The 21,435-nt window shown below is 42.5% G+C and overlaps 1 protein-coding gene across 1 annotated transcript in view; it reads left to right on the forward strand.

The window, feature by feature from the left end:
* MSN (moesin) overlaps window positions 1-21,435 on the forward strand; it is a 74,431-nt gene that overhangs the window by 27,415 nt on the left and 25,581 nt on the right. Inside the window, exon 2 of the mRNA XM_054039126.1 lies at window positions 13,226-13,309. Within this exon, the coding sequence (XP_053895101.1) occupies window positions 13,226-13,309 (84 nt within the window). The remainder of the gene's footprint in view (window positions 1-13,225; window positions 13,310-21,435) is intronic.

A 21,435-nucleotide genomic window follows, 5' to 3' on the forward strand; every position in this document is an offset into this window, starting at 1 on the left:
CCCTGCCCTGTCTCCAGCGCACCACTGCCGCACCCCCCTGCCTGAAGCCAGCCAGTCCCGCACTCCTCTGTCTCCAGCCCTGCCAACCCATGCCGCACCCCCCTGCGGCCCTGCTTGAAGCCAGCCCGCCCCACACACCCCTGTCTCCACCCAGGCCCCCACCCCTTGCCCTGCCTGCAGCCAGACCCTACCTCCAGTCAGCCCCTGCCCTGCCTCCAGCCAGCCCCATGTCCAGTGGTGCCTTGCAGTTCCCAGGGCAGTAACCCTGCACACCTGCTTCAATGAGGGGGTAGGGAGCAGCTGGGACCCACACATGTGCACAATAGGATGACCAGACAGCAAGTGTGAAAAATTGGGACGGGGGTGGGGGGTAATAGGATCCTATATAAGAAAAAGACCCAAAAATTGGGACTGTCCTTATAAAATCGGAACATCTGGTCACCCTAGCACACCACTAGAGAGTGGCAGGGACCCACACATGTGAAACAGAGCTCATTAATAACCGATCAACAGCATATATGATGCAATGTACATAATATATAATTTTATTATTTATATAGTTATGGAAAGTAAATAATACATGGAAGAAATGAAAGGGTTTTTTTTTTTTTTGTCATCCCTGCCGGGGCCCCGCTGAAAATGTTCGAATTGGGCCCCGCACTTCCTAAAGCCGGCCCTGCTGAGCACTGCCACTACAAATTGTTTTAATTAAACTTTTAAAGGAACACTCTTATAGGAGTGCATACATGCCTGTAATAGATTAACTGCGTAATGCTGCATGTTGCAGCATATTACTCTTAAGACCGTATAATGTTCTGTGCTAAACACTAGGAATTGCCATACTGGATCCAGAACGGTATCCTGTCTCCAGTAGTCCTCAGAACTAGATGTTTCAGAGGAAGGTGCAAGAACCTTGTATCTGGCAGATGTTCCTCCCCAACACATACACTACGCAGTCTCCTAATAGGTAGGGATTGGCTTAATCCCTGAAGCAAGAGGCTTCAGACAGCTTCCCCCAAACGAATTATAATTCTAGAAATTCTTGTTACCATGTAAATGTCCAGTCCTGTCTCTCTGTAGAATCTTGCAAGTCAGTGACATGTGGCAATGGTTTCTACAGTCTAATTATGCATTGTGTGGGGGAGGGGTAAAGAAGTATCTCCTTTTTATTGGCTTTGAATTTGCCACCTTCTGATTTCATTGAATGTTCCCTTGTTCTTCCGTTTTGAGACTGGGAGAATAGAAGCTCCTAGTCTACCTTCTCTACAATGTTCATTATTTTCTTAACTTTATCATGTCCCCACCCCCCACTTGGCTCTCCTTAAAAGATGAACATCCCACCCTTTTCAAATCTCTTCATACAAGTTTCTCCATTCCATTAATCCCTTTTCATGGTCCATCTCTGAATCCCCTCAAACTCTGAAATCCCCTTTTTGAGATGGACCAGTGCTGCAGACCATTTTCTATATAAGCCACAATGGTGAGGGGCTCAGGCTTTGTTTCTCAGTTTTTCATTGAAAATGTGAGGTGGTTTGTGGTGGAATATCACACTTGAGTGTGCCTGACATTCAGTTGCAGTATTGGATGCATCCTAGTTCTCCACTGGCTTCAGTGGCTGGTTGAAATTGTACAAGAGCAAGGGTGACAAAGTACCAGCAGCTGAAGATTTGAAGGGTTTCAGTTTAGCTCCCACTGGACTTGGCTCCTTTGTGCTGCTTATCTTCCTGGGTGCTGGTTGACTGCACCTGATGATTAGACCAACCCTTCAATGACATGAGAGAAGCTCTTCTGAAAGGGCTCAGGCCACTGTGACCTTGGGTTCCTTCTGTTCCTGCTGCTTCTCCATCCTGTGACCTGAAGACCAGCCTGTACTCCTTTTTGTAGGCTGTCCTTTTGGATAAGACTGATTATTGTGATGAAGTGTTCTTTTTAATATTTCTCCCCATAAACTCATGTCTTGAGCTGTAGCTTTATTTTAATGACCGATGATATTGTCACCACAATCTTTATTCCATAAATCTGAAATTATCTCAGATGGATCTTTTCTTAAGGTTCTCAATCATGTTGGTTTAATTTTACATGATACAAGAGCTGTCTATTTTGACACTTGCTGCTTGCATAAAATAGTCAGTCTGAAGGTTTTTATAAACTTGCCTAGGGGCCAGATTTTTAAAAGTATTTAAGCCACTAAAGAAGCAAATGTCTAGTGGGATTTCCCAGATCACCTAGACACCTGTCAATGGGAGTTAAGCACCTATTTGTGTCTTTAGGCACTAAATATCTTTAAAAATCTGTTTCCCAAATTCTCCTCTACTAAAACTCATCTGTGCTGTGCACACAGAAAACCAGTGTCTCAACACTCTCCATAACTAGAGTATTGTTACAGGGGTACAGTCAACTTGAAATCTGGTTTAAAAAAAAGAATTAAAGTACTTTTAAAGTCATCTATATACAAGTTACAATGACAAAACTGACCTAGAAATAACTTTTTGTTACACATTTGAATCTGTTTCTCCTCTTTTAAATTAGTTAGTGTGTGTGTGTGTGTGTGTGTGTGTGTGTGTAAAATAGAAAACAATTTAATTTTAGGCAATGATCCATTTAACTTCTCCCTGAAGCTGTTTAAGCCTGTGTGGGGCAAAGAAGCTAAATCTTATAACATTAGTGCAGACACTAAAGACAGGGAGCTAAAGTGGCTGCGGGGCCATGAATCAGTGAGTTCCCATCATGTGTTGCAGTAAAAGATAATGACTAGTGAAAATGGAAATGAATGACTGTAAGGGATATACCACTTATACAGTGATCATAGATATCAAGGTGCATTAGAAAAGTGGGCAAATAACATTCCTGTTTTATAGAGGAATAAGCTGAGACCCAGAGGCAAACTCTAAAGTCACACAGTGAGCTGATGGCAAAGCTGGGGATGGAACACATCTACTGACCTAGTCTAGTACCCTATCCGTAAGCCCAAGGTCTCGAAGAGTAGACGTAGAGAGGACTAGTGTTTGAAAGTTAAATGGAAAAACAAGATGGATGCAGCAGACTTTCCTGGGTGGCCATCTGTAGGGTTAATCTTTTTCTCCAGGTTGCAATGTGGCAGGGTTATGCTTGGAACCCTGGGTGTGCCTGCCTGCTGGTGTTCTGTTCCCTGATTAGCTTAGGAATATGAAAAGCCCCTTTAAGATTGCTGGAAGGGGGCTTGGTTTAATTAAATGTAATCCCTTCAGCAATTGCAAGCACTTTCATATGACCTAGGTCCAGCTTCACGCCGACACACAAAGAACACAGGGAAGTTTGAGAGGAAAGGGCTGGCACTCAAAGAAGCCAGATGTCTGTAAGTATCCCTGGTGCAACAGGTGGGGGTGGAGTGGCTTATCTCTAATGTGCCTTGTAGGGGCCTGTAGAAAGCAGAAGCACTTGGTGCACTCTACTGTGTGATTTCATGTCCCTCTGGCAAGCCACTGGGCCTGGAATATGTAAGGTGGCAGGGCCAGGTTAGTTCATCTTTCCAGCCAGGATTAGAATTAATATGTAGGCGTGAGAAATGTCTACCCCTTAAGCAACACGTCAGGCTTTTGGGGGTAGAATTTCACCCTGATCATGGTGTCCTGGGCCTCCGTATTCTCTACAGAGCTCTACTTTTGATGCTACTATTAAAGTCCTTTTTAGCAGCTCTGGACTCCTCTTATGGCTTTGCCACGCTATGAATTGCTTCCCCATACAATTTCTGTTGGATGTGGTGTATACTTCATTTCCTGTCCTAAACTGTGTAGTATTGCAACATGCTGTTAGTCTGAAAATTTTCACCCCAGAAGTGGTTTCATTTCATTGGCGGGTGTATTGATTCTTATGTGTATGACTCCTAAAGGAATTCAGATTTTGTATGGGTGAAAGGACTGCGTAAATGTAGCACAGTATTCTACTTAACTTTATTCCAAACTGTCCATGAGAAAATCAGATCTATAAGTTCCCCTTTTTTATAGAGCAGTTTTCTCCAGGAATACTCTGAAATGGACATATTGATAACTTGAATCATAGCCTTAGCATCCCAGGAGGTGTGAAGCCTATAAATCAAACCAATAGTGTTCTATCCTTGTGCTCTTGAGGAGTAGCATCTTCCTGCATTGTGCCCTCCAATAAGGAATGACTTTTTTAGTAGCCCAAGAAATAATTAGTCAGGGAGTCTTGAATAAATGATACTCTAGGGGATATTTCATGGCCCTCAAATTACAAGCACAATATGTAGGAATCTGGCTTGGGTTGTCCATACACCAAATGGACAGCTTGCCATCTGAGAAGGAATGAACCCTACGGGTTTGAGGTTTGGTAATGCCTGAGTCAGTAAGCCGGCTTCCATGTCTTGATAGCATGAGGATGAGGGCAGTGAATGTCCTAATTGTATAAACTGCCATCCTAAATAGAAGAAGAAGAAATAGGCAAGATTGTTAGCAATGCCAGCTTCATGTGGGTATTGTAAAAAGCCTGGTGGGTTAAAACTTGCAGGTGGAGAATCTGCATCATGAAAGCTTAGTGCAATTTATGATTATGCTGGCAGTGCTGGAATCTGGGGAAATATTGGTGTGGGAACAGGAATGCATCAGTAGCAGCGAGGAAGTTGTGATAAAGCAGTGGTATTAGCCTGTGGTCTGTAGAAATCAGACATGGTCTGCAGACCCCAGGGGTCCAAAGGGGTTGGCACCTCCATTTGGAAATTGGGGTCTGCAGCTGGAAAAAAGGTTGAAAACCACTGTGATAAAGCAATGAGCAAAACTACTTTCCAAGGCCAATGGACATTGATAGCAGGGCTCGGTTAAGGTAACTGTCCCTCTTTTGGGACTGAGGGGCAACTTGCTTCCATGCCAAGCTACACTAGGACTAGGCTCTGTTACTGTGTGTGTGTGTGTGTGTGTGTGTGTGTGTGGTAGTTTTTGTGTGTGGTGTTTTTGTTTTTATTCCTCCACTAGAAGTTGCTGCTAGATCTGAAATGTTTTCAGTGGGTGAAACTGATTTGGGAGAGCCACCCCCACTTTAGGAACTCCAATACAAAGTGACTTGCAAATATCTTTTTGTGAACAATAGCAGAGTTTGACTTGCCAGGTTCCCAGGGTTCTTGGGATGGCTTAACTGTTCCTGAGTACTTAGCTGGCTGATGGGATATATGTGCATGTGGTGTTAAATCCTACAAGTTCAATGAATTTCAATAAAGCTAATCTAGTCAAAAAAATCAAACCAGAAGTGTCATTCTAGCCTTCCTTGCAGGGAATGTCAGAATATCACAGAAATTATACCATGTGATATCACACATCCCAAACGGCATAGTTGAACTCAATAGCTTACAAATAAAACCACAAGTTGGAATTTGTTTCCCAAGGTATTCAGCAAATACTTGAGAATAATGGGTACAGCTGTAGAAACTTAATTCCTTTTGTGTGTGTGTGTGGCTAAAAAGAGCTAAACTTGCAATTGAAATGTGGTAGCCAGTTAATTCCCTCTCCATTTGAGCCCTCCGGGAAATGCAGATTGGTAAAATGTACTGATTTGTTAGCTTGCTTGACTTTGACTTCTGTCATGCGACTGTCTTAAAGGTGGGATCAGTCCCAGTCCACAGATCCACTAAATTCCTAATATCCCATTCGAATGAGGTATACTTGTTTTCAGACTAAGATGAAAAGGCGCTCTGGTCAAAGCAGCAGTGACTGACTCAGAATATAGAGTTGGTTCATAGGTTTTTTTTGGTCATCCTTTGTTACTTGCCTCTTGTTTGCCCAGCTGAACTCGTGGCCTGCTTCATGTACCACTAAGAGGTAAACAACCCAGGACAATCTTAATTATCCATTGACTTGCCTCAGGTCATTCCTGATCTTGTGCTTGAAGGAAGCAATATGCTGAGTATCAGCCGGATCAACCCTGTCCCTATTTAGCAACTGTGCTTACTTGCTCTTCCTTACAAGCATGTGTTAAATGATGAATTTGTGCACTCATGTTGCTCCATATGCAAAAAGGGTTGTGAAACTACTGAAATCAGTTCTTTAAAATACTGTTTTAGATCAGCAAAACTTCACACCAATTTTCAGCAAATGTCTGGTTACGGTGTGTGTGGAATACTGATGACTCACAACCCACAATATTTAGATGCTAAAAGAAACTTCTTGTATTATGGACTTAAAATGCAGTAGTCTCCCACAAACACTCGGAGGCCATTTGTTAATACCCTGGAATTATTACAACATGTAAAATCTCTTCTCCCAGTACCTTTGTACTTTCTATTGCAGGAACTCTGATCCTCAAAGGGGGGGAAGGGGGAACCCTTCAGCTAACTAATGGTGCACTTGATTAGTACAGGAGTTGGGCATACCCTTCCATCCCTGAACCTAGGCATGAGTCACTTTACAATTTATTAGGCTAATTGATAAATAAGGCAAATGACTCTGGGTCGGCACTTTCAGATAAAGGAGACTCCCTGTCCAATCACATAGCAATGGAGAAAAGGGAACACTGGGTACCAGTTGTATAAAGTGTAGTAGGAAATGCCATCATGCAGCCTTAATTTGGCCTGACTACATTTTATTTTCCTGTTTGCCATTCTTATAATAGAGCTACAGTCCAAACCACCCTGTTTAGTTTACTGCTGGTTATTAAAGGAGGGGAGGGGGTATTCTTCCCCTCTGAACATGTGAGAATAACTGATGTTCCTTTCCACAGCTCTGGCACTTATTAGCAAACCTATTCAGGAGTTTACATGGAGGAGGGGATGAAGGTTGGGGTATGGAAGGCATATGCAGAATGTTAAACTCTTGAAGGCCTGTTGGAAATAGATAGTGGTACCAGGCACCTAGTATCACTTCTCTCCAATTTGATGCTGCTGTGGGAGGAGGTGCTGATCCCTGATGAAGATTTCTGAAGCTATATAGTAAAAGGCAATCTTGCCAGTTGCAGCTGTTTTCCATATGGGAACAGGCACTGCTCTGACTTAGAGGGCTTGACCTGTGTAGGAGGCCTTGCCTTCACAGCAGTGCTGTCCAGGGCAGCAGGAAATTCTGTTGTAGAAGCAATTTCGTAACTTAAAAAAAAGGCAGTTAAAGTGGTAAAACCATGGCAACCGCTCTCTGTAACAGACGGAGGAGTTGCTGGGGTTCTGGCTGTTTCCTTTAGGGAGATGTTAGCAATATGGTCTGTTTCATGACTAGTATCATCTCCTTCCTCTTGATATCTGGTGTGGAGTGTTCTTAGGAATCCTGTTAGGGATACTAAAAGAGGTACCACAGCCATCTTCTAATATGCAGCAAAAGCCATTTCTTTAGAAGCACTTTGCACAGTATTGAGAGCTGTAAATTAAATATAATAAACTAAAGTGGAGGGAGGATAAAGGGTTCTGCAAGCTTTTCTCTTCCTTTTTGATTGGTAAATTACTAGTAAGCTCAAAGGGCTAGCAGAATTTTTACTATAGTAGAGGTGGCCTCTAACGGTCTAAACAAAATTTGTTTTCATGGTTGTACTAATACACCAGTAAAAGTATTAAAAGTGCTAAGATGGATGGATTTATTGGGTTGCATTAAATAGAAATACAGTGAAACCTACCCAGGCAATCATCCTGAAGTGGAAGTCTAAAACTATAAAAGCCTGTAAATCCCTTAACTGCATTTTTTAGCTGTTAAGGGTTTGTCTTAAACCCTCTGATATGTTAACATAATTCCTTTGGAAAGGAAGGGTATGAAGTGTTCCTAGAATGCCAGCTTTCATACATATGCACACAGAAGTATCTTTCTGGGCTCTTATCATTGGAGGGAATGGTTTTTCCCTGCTCTTACTAGTCACTTCATAAAAATTCAATATATAGTAACCCTACAATGACTGACCGACCTGGAATCTCATATGCCTTGCTACCCAATTGGGTTACTCCCCCTTATATTGGGGAGTAGCTGGTTCTTTGGAATGGGAAATATTAGCCTGTGAACAATCAGTTAAACATGAGCAGTGGTGTCAGCATCACCTGTGCTAACTCTTAAACTAAACTGCTGTTGGTACTTGTGTATATGGGGAAATCCCTTCACCTTTGCCATGTCACCATGCCACTGCCAGGCAGTGGTCTAGTCTCTAGCACATGCCTGGTGGCTGGATGCATTGGTGAGCATGTATATAGGTTTTTGGACGGGAAAACATTAGAACTACTTACAACTTTGTGGAAGCCTTGGTTGCAACTCGATTTGGCTGGTGAAGGACACAAATACAATGCTCATAGAAAAGGATCTGACTCTGTGTTCAGTCCCCTGAGCCAGTCCAGGCCTCACAGGTCTTTCTTTACCTTTCTTCTGCTAGCATTTGGAAGCAAAAGCCTACTAGATTCAGGAAAATGGTAGTTCAGTTCCTAGCTCTGCCACATGCTCACTATGCAATCTGGGGCAGGTCACTTCAACTCTACACCCACTTCTGCGTCTGAAATGGGAAGAGTACATACCCCATTGTTAGTACATCACATATGAGGAAATTTAGCTTGAGAGAGATAGAAGTGCAAGGTATAAACCACTTAAATCTCGTGTTCACAGCAGTTTCAAAGGTCTTTGGCACAGTTATTTATCTGTATTTCATAAACACTGGTAGCAAAAATAAATTTGGCCTTTTAACCCCTCCCACCCCCAAAAAATCTAGCATCTCATAACTGACAAAGGAAACAGCATGATGTGCTATGGTGGGATTGGATTCTCTTGTCTAATGTCAAGAATAGTGATCAATATTTATAGGACACCCATGCTGCTGTGGCGTTCTCCATAATGGGCAGAGTATGAGGCTTTTTTGTTCATCTTAAAAAGGTTTTTTTTTTTTTTTTTTTTTTTTTAATTTTTAGCTGATTGCTCTGCCAGGCACAGTCTCATCAGAGGTGATCTATGCAGTATGTATACTAATGTACACTTAAAGTTCTGCTTTATCACTTAAGGGTAAACAGAGGAAAAAAGTTCTTCTGTGTAATCTGTATCTTTTACTATCCGTTAAATGAACTGATGGGGATGGAACCGCTCCTACACATATGACAATGTCTCTCACTAAGGGGCCATACTGTTAAAACATCAGCCATGTGCCCGTCCTCCTTTATAAAGTGTTACAAGACTGACCTTTTATCTGCTTACTGGGATAATAAAGAGAAACTCCACTTCCCATTTTAAACAGTAGAACCTTGCTAATGCTCTTATCGCCGATCCACACCCAATAACTCATGCACACAAACTAGATTCTCTGCAAAAATGTTTCACTGTCGTGAGGTACCATATTTATCTTTGCAAAACTTAATACAGCATACTGGCTAGCATAGTACGAGATTATAAATAAATCAATTGCATTATTGCTGCTATTTGTCTACTAGATCACAAGAAGCTCTCTCCCTCTTGCTAACACGCACAATTCAGTTATTCAGTAGATCCCTCAATTATTAGTGCAGACAAGTGAGGCCCCACTGTATTAAGTAGGTGCTCTGTAAAGCCACCCCTAATCTCACAATTTAAACTGGCCTCTGGAATCCATATACACTGAATTAAGCAGAACTGCATAAGTCTCAAGATTTTATGCCTGCTTCTGAACTTTTCATTTACTTAACTCTGCTTGAGCAGAAATAGTTGGTAGAACCTTTAGAGTGGGGAAAATGCAAGTATTTCACTGTCTCAAATAGTTACCCATGTTCGGTACTACAAGAGTCTTAAAGATTTTTATATACTGAACAGATTGGAGATAGAATAGGCTTAAATGCACTGAAGTAAAAATAGGCCCCTTACTGCATGCCCAATTACTGTGATGTAGCAGTGTCAAGCATTGCATCTTAACTCAGTGTGGGCACAAATAGGTTTAAAAGATTAGAATCCTGGATGTAGGACTGGTACTACCATCCATCAAGGCACTTCACTTTATGGCCTGATCTGGAAAGCAACTTTTTAAAATCTTATTCAGTCCCAGGATATAAACCAGCCACAGATGCTACAATTCTGTCTTCTCCTGATTAATTGGAACTGTGGGCTGACGTGTCAAAGCCAACATTGTCTCTAATATCAATCTAAATCACTTGCCCAAGCCAGGATGTCCTTGGCCAGCAGTCATCATTTTTAAACTGTAAAAGGGAGATCAAAATGATGGATTGCTCCTCCACCAGTGATCGGCACCAATAGTAGTAAAGCTTTTTGGGGAAGAGGACTTAAGTCATTGCAGAGGATAGTATTCAAAAGACAATTGTGGCTGAATTGAGTGTAACCTGTCTGACAGTTTGACTATTTTTTTAAAAACAAATATCCTTGTTAGTGGCATATGTGGACCAGAACAAGGGAGGAAAAACTGTAGAGGCCAGCATGCTTCCTGGCTACTTAGTTCAGCTGGCAACACAAGAATGCCTAGCTAGACTGTATTTACTAGCCAATTAAAAATGATTGCTCTATTCACAGTGGTGTCCAACAGACTGATACCATGCTAAAGGAGGTGACAAATAAGTAGAGCTAATGTAGATACCCAGAATCGCTAGAAGAGCCTCCTGTGAGGATATTTCAAGATATCCTAACGCAGCACTGAATGCTGTACAGGAAGTACAAAACACGTAGGGTTAAAGTTGTATTATAAACCATCCAAAGAAGGCAGAACAGGCCAATTTAAGGCTTGACTCAAATATTTTTCTTACTGCATGGTGATGGAACAGTTAATGCTAGGGCAGAATAAAGTGCAAGATGCCAGCATGGTTATCCCAGGGAGTGGGGGGAATTGGCCTGTTGGGATCTATTTCAGAAATGCACATATTTGGGCACCGTGATCTTTTTCCTGTGTGTAAATCTAGGATTTGACTAGTTCATACATTTAGATAGAAATAAAGCCTTTTGCTCGTATCTTTCCATGGCTATTCTGCAGTTGTGTGCTGCTATCTCATTAGCAGAGGAAACTGTATATTAGTAGCGATGAAACCTGTCTAGGTAGACGAATTACTCTGAACCAGCTTAATTCATAGCTGTATTGGGTGGTTCCTCAAATTTCTCTACTGACGCTTGCTTTTTTGGTCTCCTAGTGTCGTGGTTAACAACTCTAGTCTAAACTTGAGTTTGAATTTTTATTGGTAAAGCCAACCCACTTAGTGGCTTTTTCTTTGGGATGGGGCAGATAGAGCTGAAGGGAGAGTTGGGAAGGGTCGAACATCTTGAAGATGACAGCTGGTATCTGTAATTCAAAAGTAATTTGACTCCTGGCAAGCCAGGGGTAACCATAGCACAGTTCTTTGTATTCTCAGTTTTGATACATTGGGTATCTTGTTTTGCATAAATTCTGAAAATTTGGTTTGGGTATCCTGGATGGGAGAGTACTAGAACACAGCTTGTTCTAATAATACCCTGCTAAAAATACTTGAAGCACAATGTACATAGTCTTGGAGGTTTTCCCTTCCATATAAACAGATATGCAAACAGAAATGGGTTCTCAAACAACTTGCGTCCCACTTTTTTTTTTTGGGGGGGGGGGGGAGGGGGAGCATGCTACTGAAAGTCCTAACATTAGCTTCACCCACGTTCTTGTAACTCCTCCTCCTCCATTTTCAGGCAGGAATTTTTTTTCCCCACTCCAATCTACAAGAAGTCTCCTTTAACCTAGGAAAATGCAGCTCTGCACTGAATTAGTTTGATCGATGCTCCAGAGAGGTCTGAATGGAATCACAGCTCAGTCATACAATAGTATTCAAAGAGCAACCCTTCCCACCTTAGACTGTGGCTACACTAGAACTTACAACCACGCAGCTGAATAATCTAACCACTCTAAGCCAATGGGAGAACTTGGTAGCTGTGTTGGCGGAAGAAGCTCTCCCACTCACATAGCAATATGTATATGGTGTTAGGTTGGCATTATTTATGTTGCTTGGGGGATGGCTCTTTCACACCCCTGAGTGACTTAACTTTATCCTGCAGTAAGTGCTAGTGTAGACATAGCCTTAAGTGCCTAGAGAAACCCTACAGGATTCAAGCAGCTCTCATGGGGGGTAGAATCCAGTCCCTAGAATATATAGTCTAATAGACGCTCTAATACACCTTTAATTTGGGACTGAAAACTTCTTTATGGCTACAAAGAGTCCAGTGGCACCTTAAAGACTAACAGATTTATTTGGGCATAAGCTTTTGTGGGTTAAAAAACCCACTTCTTCAGATTCATGGAGCAAAAAGTACAGATGCAGGCATTATTGTACTGACACATGAAGAGAAGGGAGTTACCTCACAAGTGAAAAATCAGTGTTGACAAGGCCCTTCCCATCCCAAAAACCAAACTAAGGAGGCCCCATTCTTACGGTGAGCAATGGTGTGTGTGATTATTTAAAAAAAAAACAAAACCACACCCAGACATAACACCATTAATTTACACACTACATAGCCCTCATGGTCTCACCCCTAAGGTTCAGTAGATTGCTGTAGGGAGGTCTTGACCCTAAGATTTCATGTTCAATAAACAAATAGCGTAGAGTACTGTGTAAAAAGGCATTACTCTTGCAGTCCAAAAGAACTACAGGGTAGCTTGTCAGTCCTACAGCTTTGTGAACAGCATGTACACTTTCAGGGAATCCATCTCTTTAACAGGAGAGATGTGTGGGCAAACTTCTGCATCTTATCAAATCTGAAACTTGACACACTTGTCCTCACTCCCCCCCCAAGATTTGAATGGCATGGTTTTAGCTTGCCTCAATCAAAGGAAGTTGTAGCCATATAATCCAATTCTTGATAGGCTTCTTGAGCAGCTTAAGCAGTTAATATTTCTGAGCATGTTTATAGGCTCATGAGTGGGATCTCCTAGTCTGAGTGGTGGGTTTTGAGAGAAGACAACCAGCAGTTTCAAGTGCTTTCCCTTCTTGGCATGTCTTCTGTAGAGCACTAACTTTATATCTGTTTACAAACTAATATGCCATTTTACACATACATTTTTAGATTTAGATTGGATTCCCTTTTTAGAAGGGATGTAAACTCTCCTGTTTCATAGCAGAGAAACTATTCACTGACTTGGAGAGGGAGGAGGTTAAGAAGAAACTTCCCCCATATGGGCTGTCTGCCCACTTAAAAGTTTATTGCACCTTTATCCAAAGACTCCAGCACTGGCTGCTGTAGACTGGGGGTGGGACTAGATAGGACTCCAGCACTGGTCTGATGTGGTATGACAGTTCCTATGTTCCTAATTCTGTGATGCTATTACAGGGAACACCCATTGTAACCACTTTTTTTTCCCCTTCATCTTCCAGATTAGTGTGCGAGTTACCACCATGGATGCTGAGCTGGAGTTTGCCATCCAGCCCAACACCACTGGGAAGCAGCTCTTTGATCAGGTAAGGTGACACCACTTCAGCAAACATGCACTTAGTACTGACTTTGCTACCACCCCCTCCCAAAATAACTCTCCTCACCCATTAACACACACTCACCACTTACTTATTTCTTTGAGGCCTTTAAAAGAGACTACAGGGCTATTAGACTATCTGTCATCCAGGAACTGCATGTTTTTACCCCCGCATCATTATTTGTGTATATTAATTCTGAGTGTGCCAGGAGCTGTATCTGCCCCAAAAGTGCTTCCACTCTTGGGCAAATTTCATACCAAGAGGAGGGGCGAGGCTAAAATATGCAATCATCATGTGTTTTTTAAAAATATTAACTGTCCTGAATTGCCTCTCTTCCTACTATCATCAGTTAGCAGCTTATTGTAGATGTGTTTGGTAAAAATAGCCTCTGGGAGGTGTTTGAAAGAGTTGTGCCTATTCAAAATAAAAACTCCCCTTTGTACAAGTGTCAGCAAACTAGTTCAGTGACATGATGTGCACTATAATGTGTTCCTGACTTTGACAAGGCGATTCTTACTACTGTAAGTCACTTCCTAGGTTCAGCTGTCTTTATCTTGGTGCACTGGCTTTCCTCTGCATTCTATGCTCATTGGCAGGGTGGGTTTTTTCCTCCTCCCCCCCCACACCTCTAGCTCAGGCTAAACAGAAGCAGGGAGACGTATGCAGCCCAAACCTGGAGCTGTGAAGCCATGGACATTATCAATCGCAGCTGTTGAGAAACTGACAGACTCTATTACACATCTCAACTGTAATCCCAGAGGCCTTATCCAGGCTACTGCCCAGCCGCTCAGAGCATCCGTTCAGCCTGTGGAGGGTGATGCAATCATGTCTTGTAGACAGTGGGGACTTTGTCGAGCTGCCGTTGGGGGAGGTGGCGTGCAGTAGAGGTGGAAGGAGGAAGAGATCACAGGCGTTGGCTGCTTGCAGAAAATTCTGTGAACAATAAGTCTTATTTTCATTTTCTTTAACTTCTTTTGCCTGGTGATTCCTTCATGTTTGTTTTAACATGGGTGTGGTTCACAAGAAACCCTAGACATTCTGGGGCCAGCCTTTAGCCCAGATGCGGTGCAGTGAGGAAAGAAAAATCAATTATGGTTACTTTACCCATAAAGCTGACTATCTCATTTGAGACCAAAAGGCTTAATTTTGTACCACAAGGTCACTTAATGGTTGGTTTCCCCCTCCCCTCCCCCCCCTTCAGACACTTGACTGTTCAGATAGTAAATGTTCCCTCTTCTGATGCTGCTTCATTGCAAAGCTGTAATATAGAGGAATAGGTTGACAGATTAGTATACTATTTTTGTGATGGAGCAGTGCCTCAAGATATTCAATGAATAAACCTCTACTCCCTCCCAAAGCCTTGACTTAAGGAGGGCTTGGATGGGCTGTTGGGAGCTACTGACATTCAGTAACATGCTAACACTTTTAGCCTTGTGACCCACCCTTTAGATATAACCATTGCATGATCCATAGAAATGACATTGTTGAAACCCAACCAGCATGAGCGTACACAAATAAGTGTAGGGACAGTGCATTGTTAGTTCATTCTGCATCTGGCATCTCAAGTGTTACTGCAGTATAATGGAATCAAATTAAGAGCTTGATGTTCTCCTTTGAAACTGTCTTGTTTTGTTTGAGTAGCAGCCATGTTAGTCTGTATCCACAAAAAGAATAAAGTCTTGTGTGGTTTTTTGGGGTGTGGGGTGGGGTTCACCATGCCTACTGTTCAAGGGTCAGGCTTTAATACTCTTAACCACACAGAGTAAGATGCTACTCCGCAAGCACACCACTGACTTCAGTGGATGTTCTTGCAGGTGTAACTGCTAACCAGTGAGTAGAGGGTTCCGAATCTTGTCCATGTTGGTCTGCAGTTTTGATGGCTTTGTGTCCCTAGAGTGGCCAAACTTTTCCACAAAGCATACACTGATGCTGAATTTAGTCTTTACAGTGAATAAGTCTGTATTTGAGAAGCATCTATCATTCGTCATATAAACCTTCTAATTTTTAATCCTTGATCATGAACTTTTGTCATTCATAGCCTAGAGAGAAAGCCGTATCAACTGGCTTTTGAGAATTTTGGCCAATGTAGCTTGTTTTTAGGCACTGGCTTTTTTTTTTTTTTTTTTTTTTTTAAGTTATCTGGGTGCCCAAATATTTTGACACCTTAAGTGGTCTGACACACATTCATCCAAAGGTTCTGAGCATCCACAGCTGGCATGTTAATGCTATGCCATGCTAGGAGCTCCTGAAAATTGGACCATTTTTGGTAGTGCCTAAAACATGAATTAAATCTAGACAGTCATTTTTTGAAAATGTTGGCTACTACTTTTGAGCAGAATTTATTTTTGTCAAGACTGAAGAATTTTTCTGCTTGCCCTCTTACTTCCCTTCCCCCCCTCCAGTTTTTCCCCCGCTACCTGAACTATTAAAGGCCTACTTCCCTCCCTCCCCTGAAGTCTAAAAGACTGATGCATAGTTGAGTCAAGATACCAGATCTTCAAGGATTAGAAGGCTGAATCTTAAAACCATGTAGAAGCTTCACTAATGGGTTAATCTTTTAAAATCTTAGTGGAAGAATTTCAATGAGTGAGTGGTAATTTGACCCACAAGGAGAGGAAGATACACTGGCATATAACTAAGGTTTTCCACAATACATCAGAGCCAGGATACAGAACAGTTCCTCTGCTACCTTTCTCCTGTTCTCATTTTTTCAATTACCTGCAGTTAGCTGTCAGATATATACTAAAATATTAAAGGAGAGAAATTGCACTAGATGGTGGTTTGTGTCCATCCACTTTGTGCCTTGACAAGGGCAAAGAAGATCCTTTGAAGGTTTCCCAGTAGGCCGTTTCTGGTTAATACACAATATGTGGACAGTTGAATGACCTAGCTATAGTATGCTATATTGCCATCTAGAAGCTTGTCTGATTTGTAATCTCCTGCTGCTCACTCCACAGAGTACATGAAAGTGGTGTACAGTATGTAGTCCTTGACAGCTGTGCACATCTGCCTCTCTGGTGACTCTGTGGCAGTTCTAGGAATATGGCACTGGGGGTCAGGGACAGTGAGAGGGAGGGCTAGGCATTGAAAAAGTGCCGTTGAGCCAAAGGACTCAGAACAACAGTGATTTAAAAGGGAAGCTCTTGGGTTGGGAAGATGAAGGTTCTGCCAACGGAAAGTGAGTGGTCTAGAAACACTGAGGAGTGAGATGGGAAGTAGGCATTGCATTTATGGGTATCAAGGCTGCCCTCCTGTCTGTCATAGGCTGAGCTGCTGAACTGCAGGAGGGGTGAGGAATTTTAGAATCTGCTGCTAAGTCAGTGCAATGATAAAGAATCTAATCTGTCCTCTAATGTTGCCCTGGCATTCAAAAACTGTCTCTGGACAATTGCACAAGGAGGAAGTTTGATGCAAAGGAAATATCCCATTCAGCTTCAGCAACAATGGGAAAAGTACTGCTCCTGTCTTGAAATAAGACTGATTATTCTGTATTTATTTTTGTTTCTTGACCAAATGTTCTAGCCTGCAAAGACTGCCTTGGTTCGTAATTCTGAACAAAATGTTGTGGGTTCTTTCAGAAGTTTACAACTGAATATTGACTTAATACAGCTTTGAAACTTTACTATGAAAAAGAAAAATGCTGCTTTCCTCTTTTTGTTTGTTTGTAGTTTAACACAGGACTGTACTGTATTTGCTTTTTTTTCTCTGCTGCCACCCGATTGTGTACTTCGGGTTCCAAATGAGGGAGGGGGAGATGGATGGGTGTGTGTGTGTGTGTGGGGGGGGGGTGTTTGACTGGTCAGTTTGTAACTCTGGTGCTCATAATTCTGAGGTTCTACTGTATTTAAGCTGGCTCACAGAACCACTTGTCATGAAAAGTACCATCCAACATTATAACCCAAGCATGGCAAGATTGTTCAGGGTTATCTTGGATTATTTTGAACTGTTGCTAAGAATATAATAGTGTAAAATAGCAAGTTGGTAAGTATAACCAGAAAGACCAAAGAGTTTGGATGCAAAAAAAAGCCTTTACATCTGCTCTCTAGCCTCTGCACCTGATCTAATGCACTTGCATAAAGAGTGAGGGGTTTTTTCCTAAAAGCTTACTTCTTGCAGCTAACCATTCTCTTCTGTTCTTGCCTAGTAGTTCTAGTTTTTCTAATGTAGATCTGTGCCAAGCTGCAACTGCATATTCAAATAACTTAGAGCCACCTCTCCACCATGTTTGCATGCTGCCTAATTTGGACTGTAGACTTTTTTGGTATGGGGCATATCTTCTATCTGTGTAAAATGAGACCTGTACCTCTGATGCAGTGCAGAACTGCATTTCTTGCCACAGCTACTAATGGACGTCTTGGACTGCACATTTAGCTGCAACTCTTGCTTTGCCATTACATGGGCCTTGAGGTTTGCTGTTGGCTTTGCCTCTTGTCCAAAGAGATTTTTGGATACAGTGGGTAAGATCCAATGGAACCAGGTTACAGTGCTCTGGCTTTGGTGTAATTACTTCTAGACTTATAGCTGTACTAGCTGCTTTAAGTTATGGCATGCTCTTAGTACACAATTGGGTCAGCAGTCACTTCTGCACTGCTCCTGGCAGCCACATCTCTTTCAGCACCTTGTTGAAAAACTTTTTTTGCCTGAACTGATAAAGCCAGCCTGCAGTTTGTTCGTGTAGCTGTGTAGGGATCTTCTCCTGACGTCAGGCCTAATCTTGATGCTTCCTGGAGCCTTGTCAAGGGGGGGTAACTTTCTGTTCTGTTCCAAACAGACTCCTAGCACTGGCATTCCCTTTCTTTCATTTGAGAGTAAATGAGACTTTGAATGTAGGAATTGTTAGATCTGAGTTGAGCTGTTCTTCCCTTTTTACTAAACTGACCACAAGCTGGGCACTAGTTTTGCTAAAACCTTCTGATACACAACTGTAATGGATATGAACATATTGTAGTATGGACAGCTGACTTCATTCAGCCACATTCAAGTGCAGCCTGTGTATAGCTAGGCCTACATTATGTATATTTGACCTGCCAGTGAGTTCATTGGACTTCTTCTTCTCTTTCTAGCTACCATGCTCACCTTATCTAAAAGTGCAGCAAAAAATTGTTACCCTGTGTTCATTGTAAATCACTTCAAATATGAATTGACACTAATTCTGACACTTAGTTCCCATGACTTTCATCTTATTAAGGTGGCTTCACTAGAGCAGGGTGGAGTTTGTGGTTGGCTGCAGAGATGGTTTCACAGCAGTTTATTTTTAAGTGCTGACATTTGTTAAACTCCCTCTTTTTCTGTGCAACTTCTGTTAAAAAAAATTCAGTAGTAAACTAGGTAGCTTTCTCCATGACAGAGCAGCCTGAGACTGTAAAGACTACTCTCCTGCTTCCCTCTTTCTGGAGACTAGGGTCTAAGTTGTTGTTTCTATAACCAAGTACTTTGATTAAGAAGCAAAGAGTCCTGTGGCACCTTATAGACTAACAGTCATATTGGAGCATGAGCTTTCGTGGGTGCATCCAAAGAAGTGGGTATTCACCCACAAAAGCTCATGCTCCAATACGTCTGTTAGTCTATAAGGTGCCTGAGGACTCTGCTTCTTTTACAGATACAGACTAACGTGGCTACCCCTTTTGCTACTTTGATTTAATGTATTGATCCACCCAAGGGATGCATGAGTCCTTCTGTCTTGCCTGTCTCCAGGAGCTTCAGATGGGTTCTATTGTAGTCTTTTGCACACCTCTAATATCTGGTGCTTTTTTGGGGGGATGCATGTGCAGTTGTATGCCTGACTTAAGTATAGAGCTAGGAAAATTACATACATGGATAAACAGCTGACCATTTGCAGCTGAAAACTAAGTGCTCATATAGCCATTTGTATAAACCAGTCCTAGTTATTGATGTGTTATTCCATATAGTCTTACTATTCTGTGTGAAGTTTTTCTAATTCTTCAGCTGCTTTAGATGCCTCTGAATGGCAACACTTTTCAGCTGAATAGTGAAACGGTAACACTCTACAGATAATGATGGGAGGCTCTTTTGGAATTTATGGATTAAATGAGTTACTTAGGGCTAGTCTACACTAGCAGCACTAAAGCACTGCCACAGCAACGCTTTAACGTGGCTTGTGTAGTCGCAGGAGAGCACTGGAGGAGAGCTCTTCAGTGCGCTTTAATAAAAATAAATAAATAAAGGGGGGGAAAAAAAACCTCCACAAGGGGCCTGGCTCCCAGCGCTGGTGCACTGTCTACACTGGTGCTTTACAGCGCTGAAACTTGCTGCGCTCAGGGGGTGTGGTGTGTGTTTTGTTTTTTGTTTGGTTTTTTTCACACCCCTGAGCAAGAAAGTTGCAGTGCTGTAAATTGCCAGTGTAGACAAGCTCTAAGGCCTTGGCTACACTCAGGACTTCCCAGCGCTGCCGCGGCAGTGCTGTGAAGCGTGAGCATAGTTGTGCCACCGGCACTGCGAGAGCTCTCACAGCACTGTATGTACTCCACCTCTCCAAGGGGAATCGCTTGCAGTGCTGCGAGCGAGCGTGCAGCACTGCAGACTCTGATTACACGGGCGCTTTACAGCGCTGCACTCGGGGGGGAGGGGGGGGACGTTTTCACACCCCTGAGCGCAGCAAGTTGCAGCGCTGTACAGCACCAGTGTAGCCAAGGCCTGAGTTATGGAGCTACAGGTCAGTCAAGGGGCTCTGCTGCCATCATTCTGCTTAGCTCCTTGGGTGGTTCTTCCTTCACTGCTGTTGAAGTGGTCAGTAAAGCACCTGTGAAATGGCAACTCTCCCTAGTTTCAGAGTAGCAGCCGTGTTAGTCTGTATCCCCAAAAAGAACAGGAGTACTTGTGGCACCTTAGAGACTAACAAATTTATTAGAGCATAAGCTGTCATGGACTACAGCCCACTTCTTCAGATGCACTTCTTGGGCTGTAGTCCACGAAAGCTTATGCTCTAATAAATTTGTTAGTCTCTAAGGTGCCACAAGTACTCCTGTTCTTTCTCCCTAGTTTGTGGATTAGCATGAAGACTGCAACATCAACACCAATTTATTCCTTCTCCTCCCTCGCGCCCCCCCCCCCCCCCGCCCTCATTGCATGTGGATTAAAGGGTAAAATATAGCATGGTTTGAGACGCTTAATACATGACGACTGTTACATTGTGGGTGTCTGCCTCCTTAATACTGCTACATATGGTGCAGAATACTGCTTCATTCTAAATTGTTTAATTATAGATGGGGTGAATGATAGCTTGTTCCTTTAAACTGCTTTGGAATCCTACCCCATGCCCCCCAATCCCATCCCATTCTCCCTTTCCTCTGAGACACTCTTCCTACCATAAATGCCACCAGCTACATTTTGTTTTACTTTCTTTGAGTACCGTGTGGTTACCAAGAGGAAGCAGTAGTTCACTCGGTTGGTTGTGTCTGAGGCGCTCTTCCTGGTACAGATGGGTTTTTTCTTTTCTTTTTGAAGGTGTAGTGTGCAGGCTGGACTTCTGTAACTAGAATTTAAATCCAAATAGTCTTGTTAAAAGAAATCCATGTTTAGGCTGGTGGAATTTAATTTTTTTTATTTACTACCTACAGAAGTAGCAATCAGACACCATTAAGTGGAAGTTGCTTGAAATAAAAAAAATCACATGAATTCAATCTTTTGCATGCCTTAACTTTTTTTGTACAACACTGTACAGTCAAATCTCCAAACAGACCTGCAGAGTCCCCTCCCCTCCCCTAGCCCTACTCTGCTGCAGACTTCTTTCCTACCCATGGAGCAGCTCTACTTTTGACCTGTTCAGCACCTAGTAATTACTCGGATCTTGTTAGTCTACTTCTTTCTCTGCCTGTTTTATTACCATCTCTTAATGTACAGCCTACATCACACTTCTTTGTAAGAGCCCTGGTAGTGACTCCCTAGCCAGCCTCTTCAGTTTCTGGAATTACTTGTTGGAGACAGCAGCCATCAGCTACTCGTGAACACTTAAGAAGTGGCAACTGATGCCTCCAGGCAGAGGATCAGCCCTGCATTACAGATAGGAAGTTGAGAATTGTAGCCAGCAACCAGTGTGGAAATATTTAAAAATTGACTCATTGCCCTAAATGAACATGTAGTGGAGGTTTAGGACC

Source organism: Malaclemys terrapin, chromosome 9 (genome assembly GCF_027887155.1).
Source record: "Malaclemys terrapin pileata isolate rMalTer1 chromosome 9, rMalTer1.hap1, whole genome shotgun sequence".
Taxonomy (NCBI): domain Eukaryota; kingdom Metazoa; phylum Chordata; order Testudines; family Emydidae; genus Malaclemys; species Malaclemys terrapin.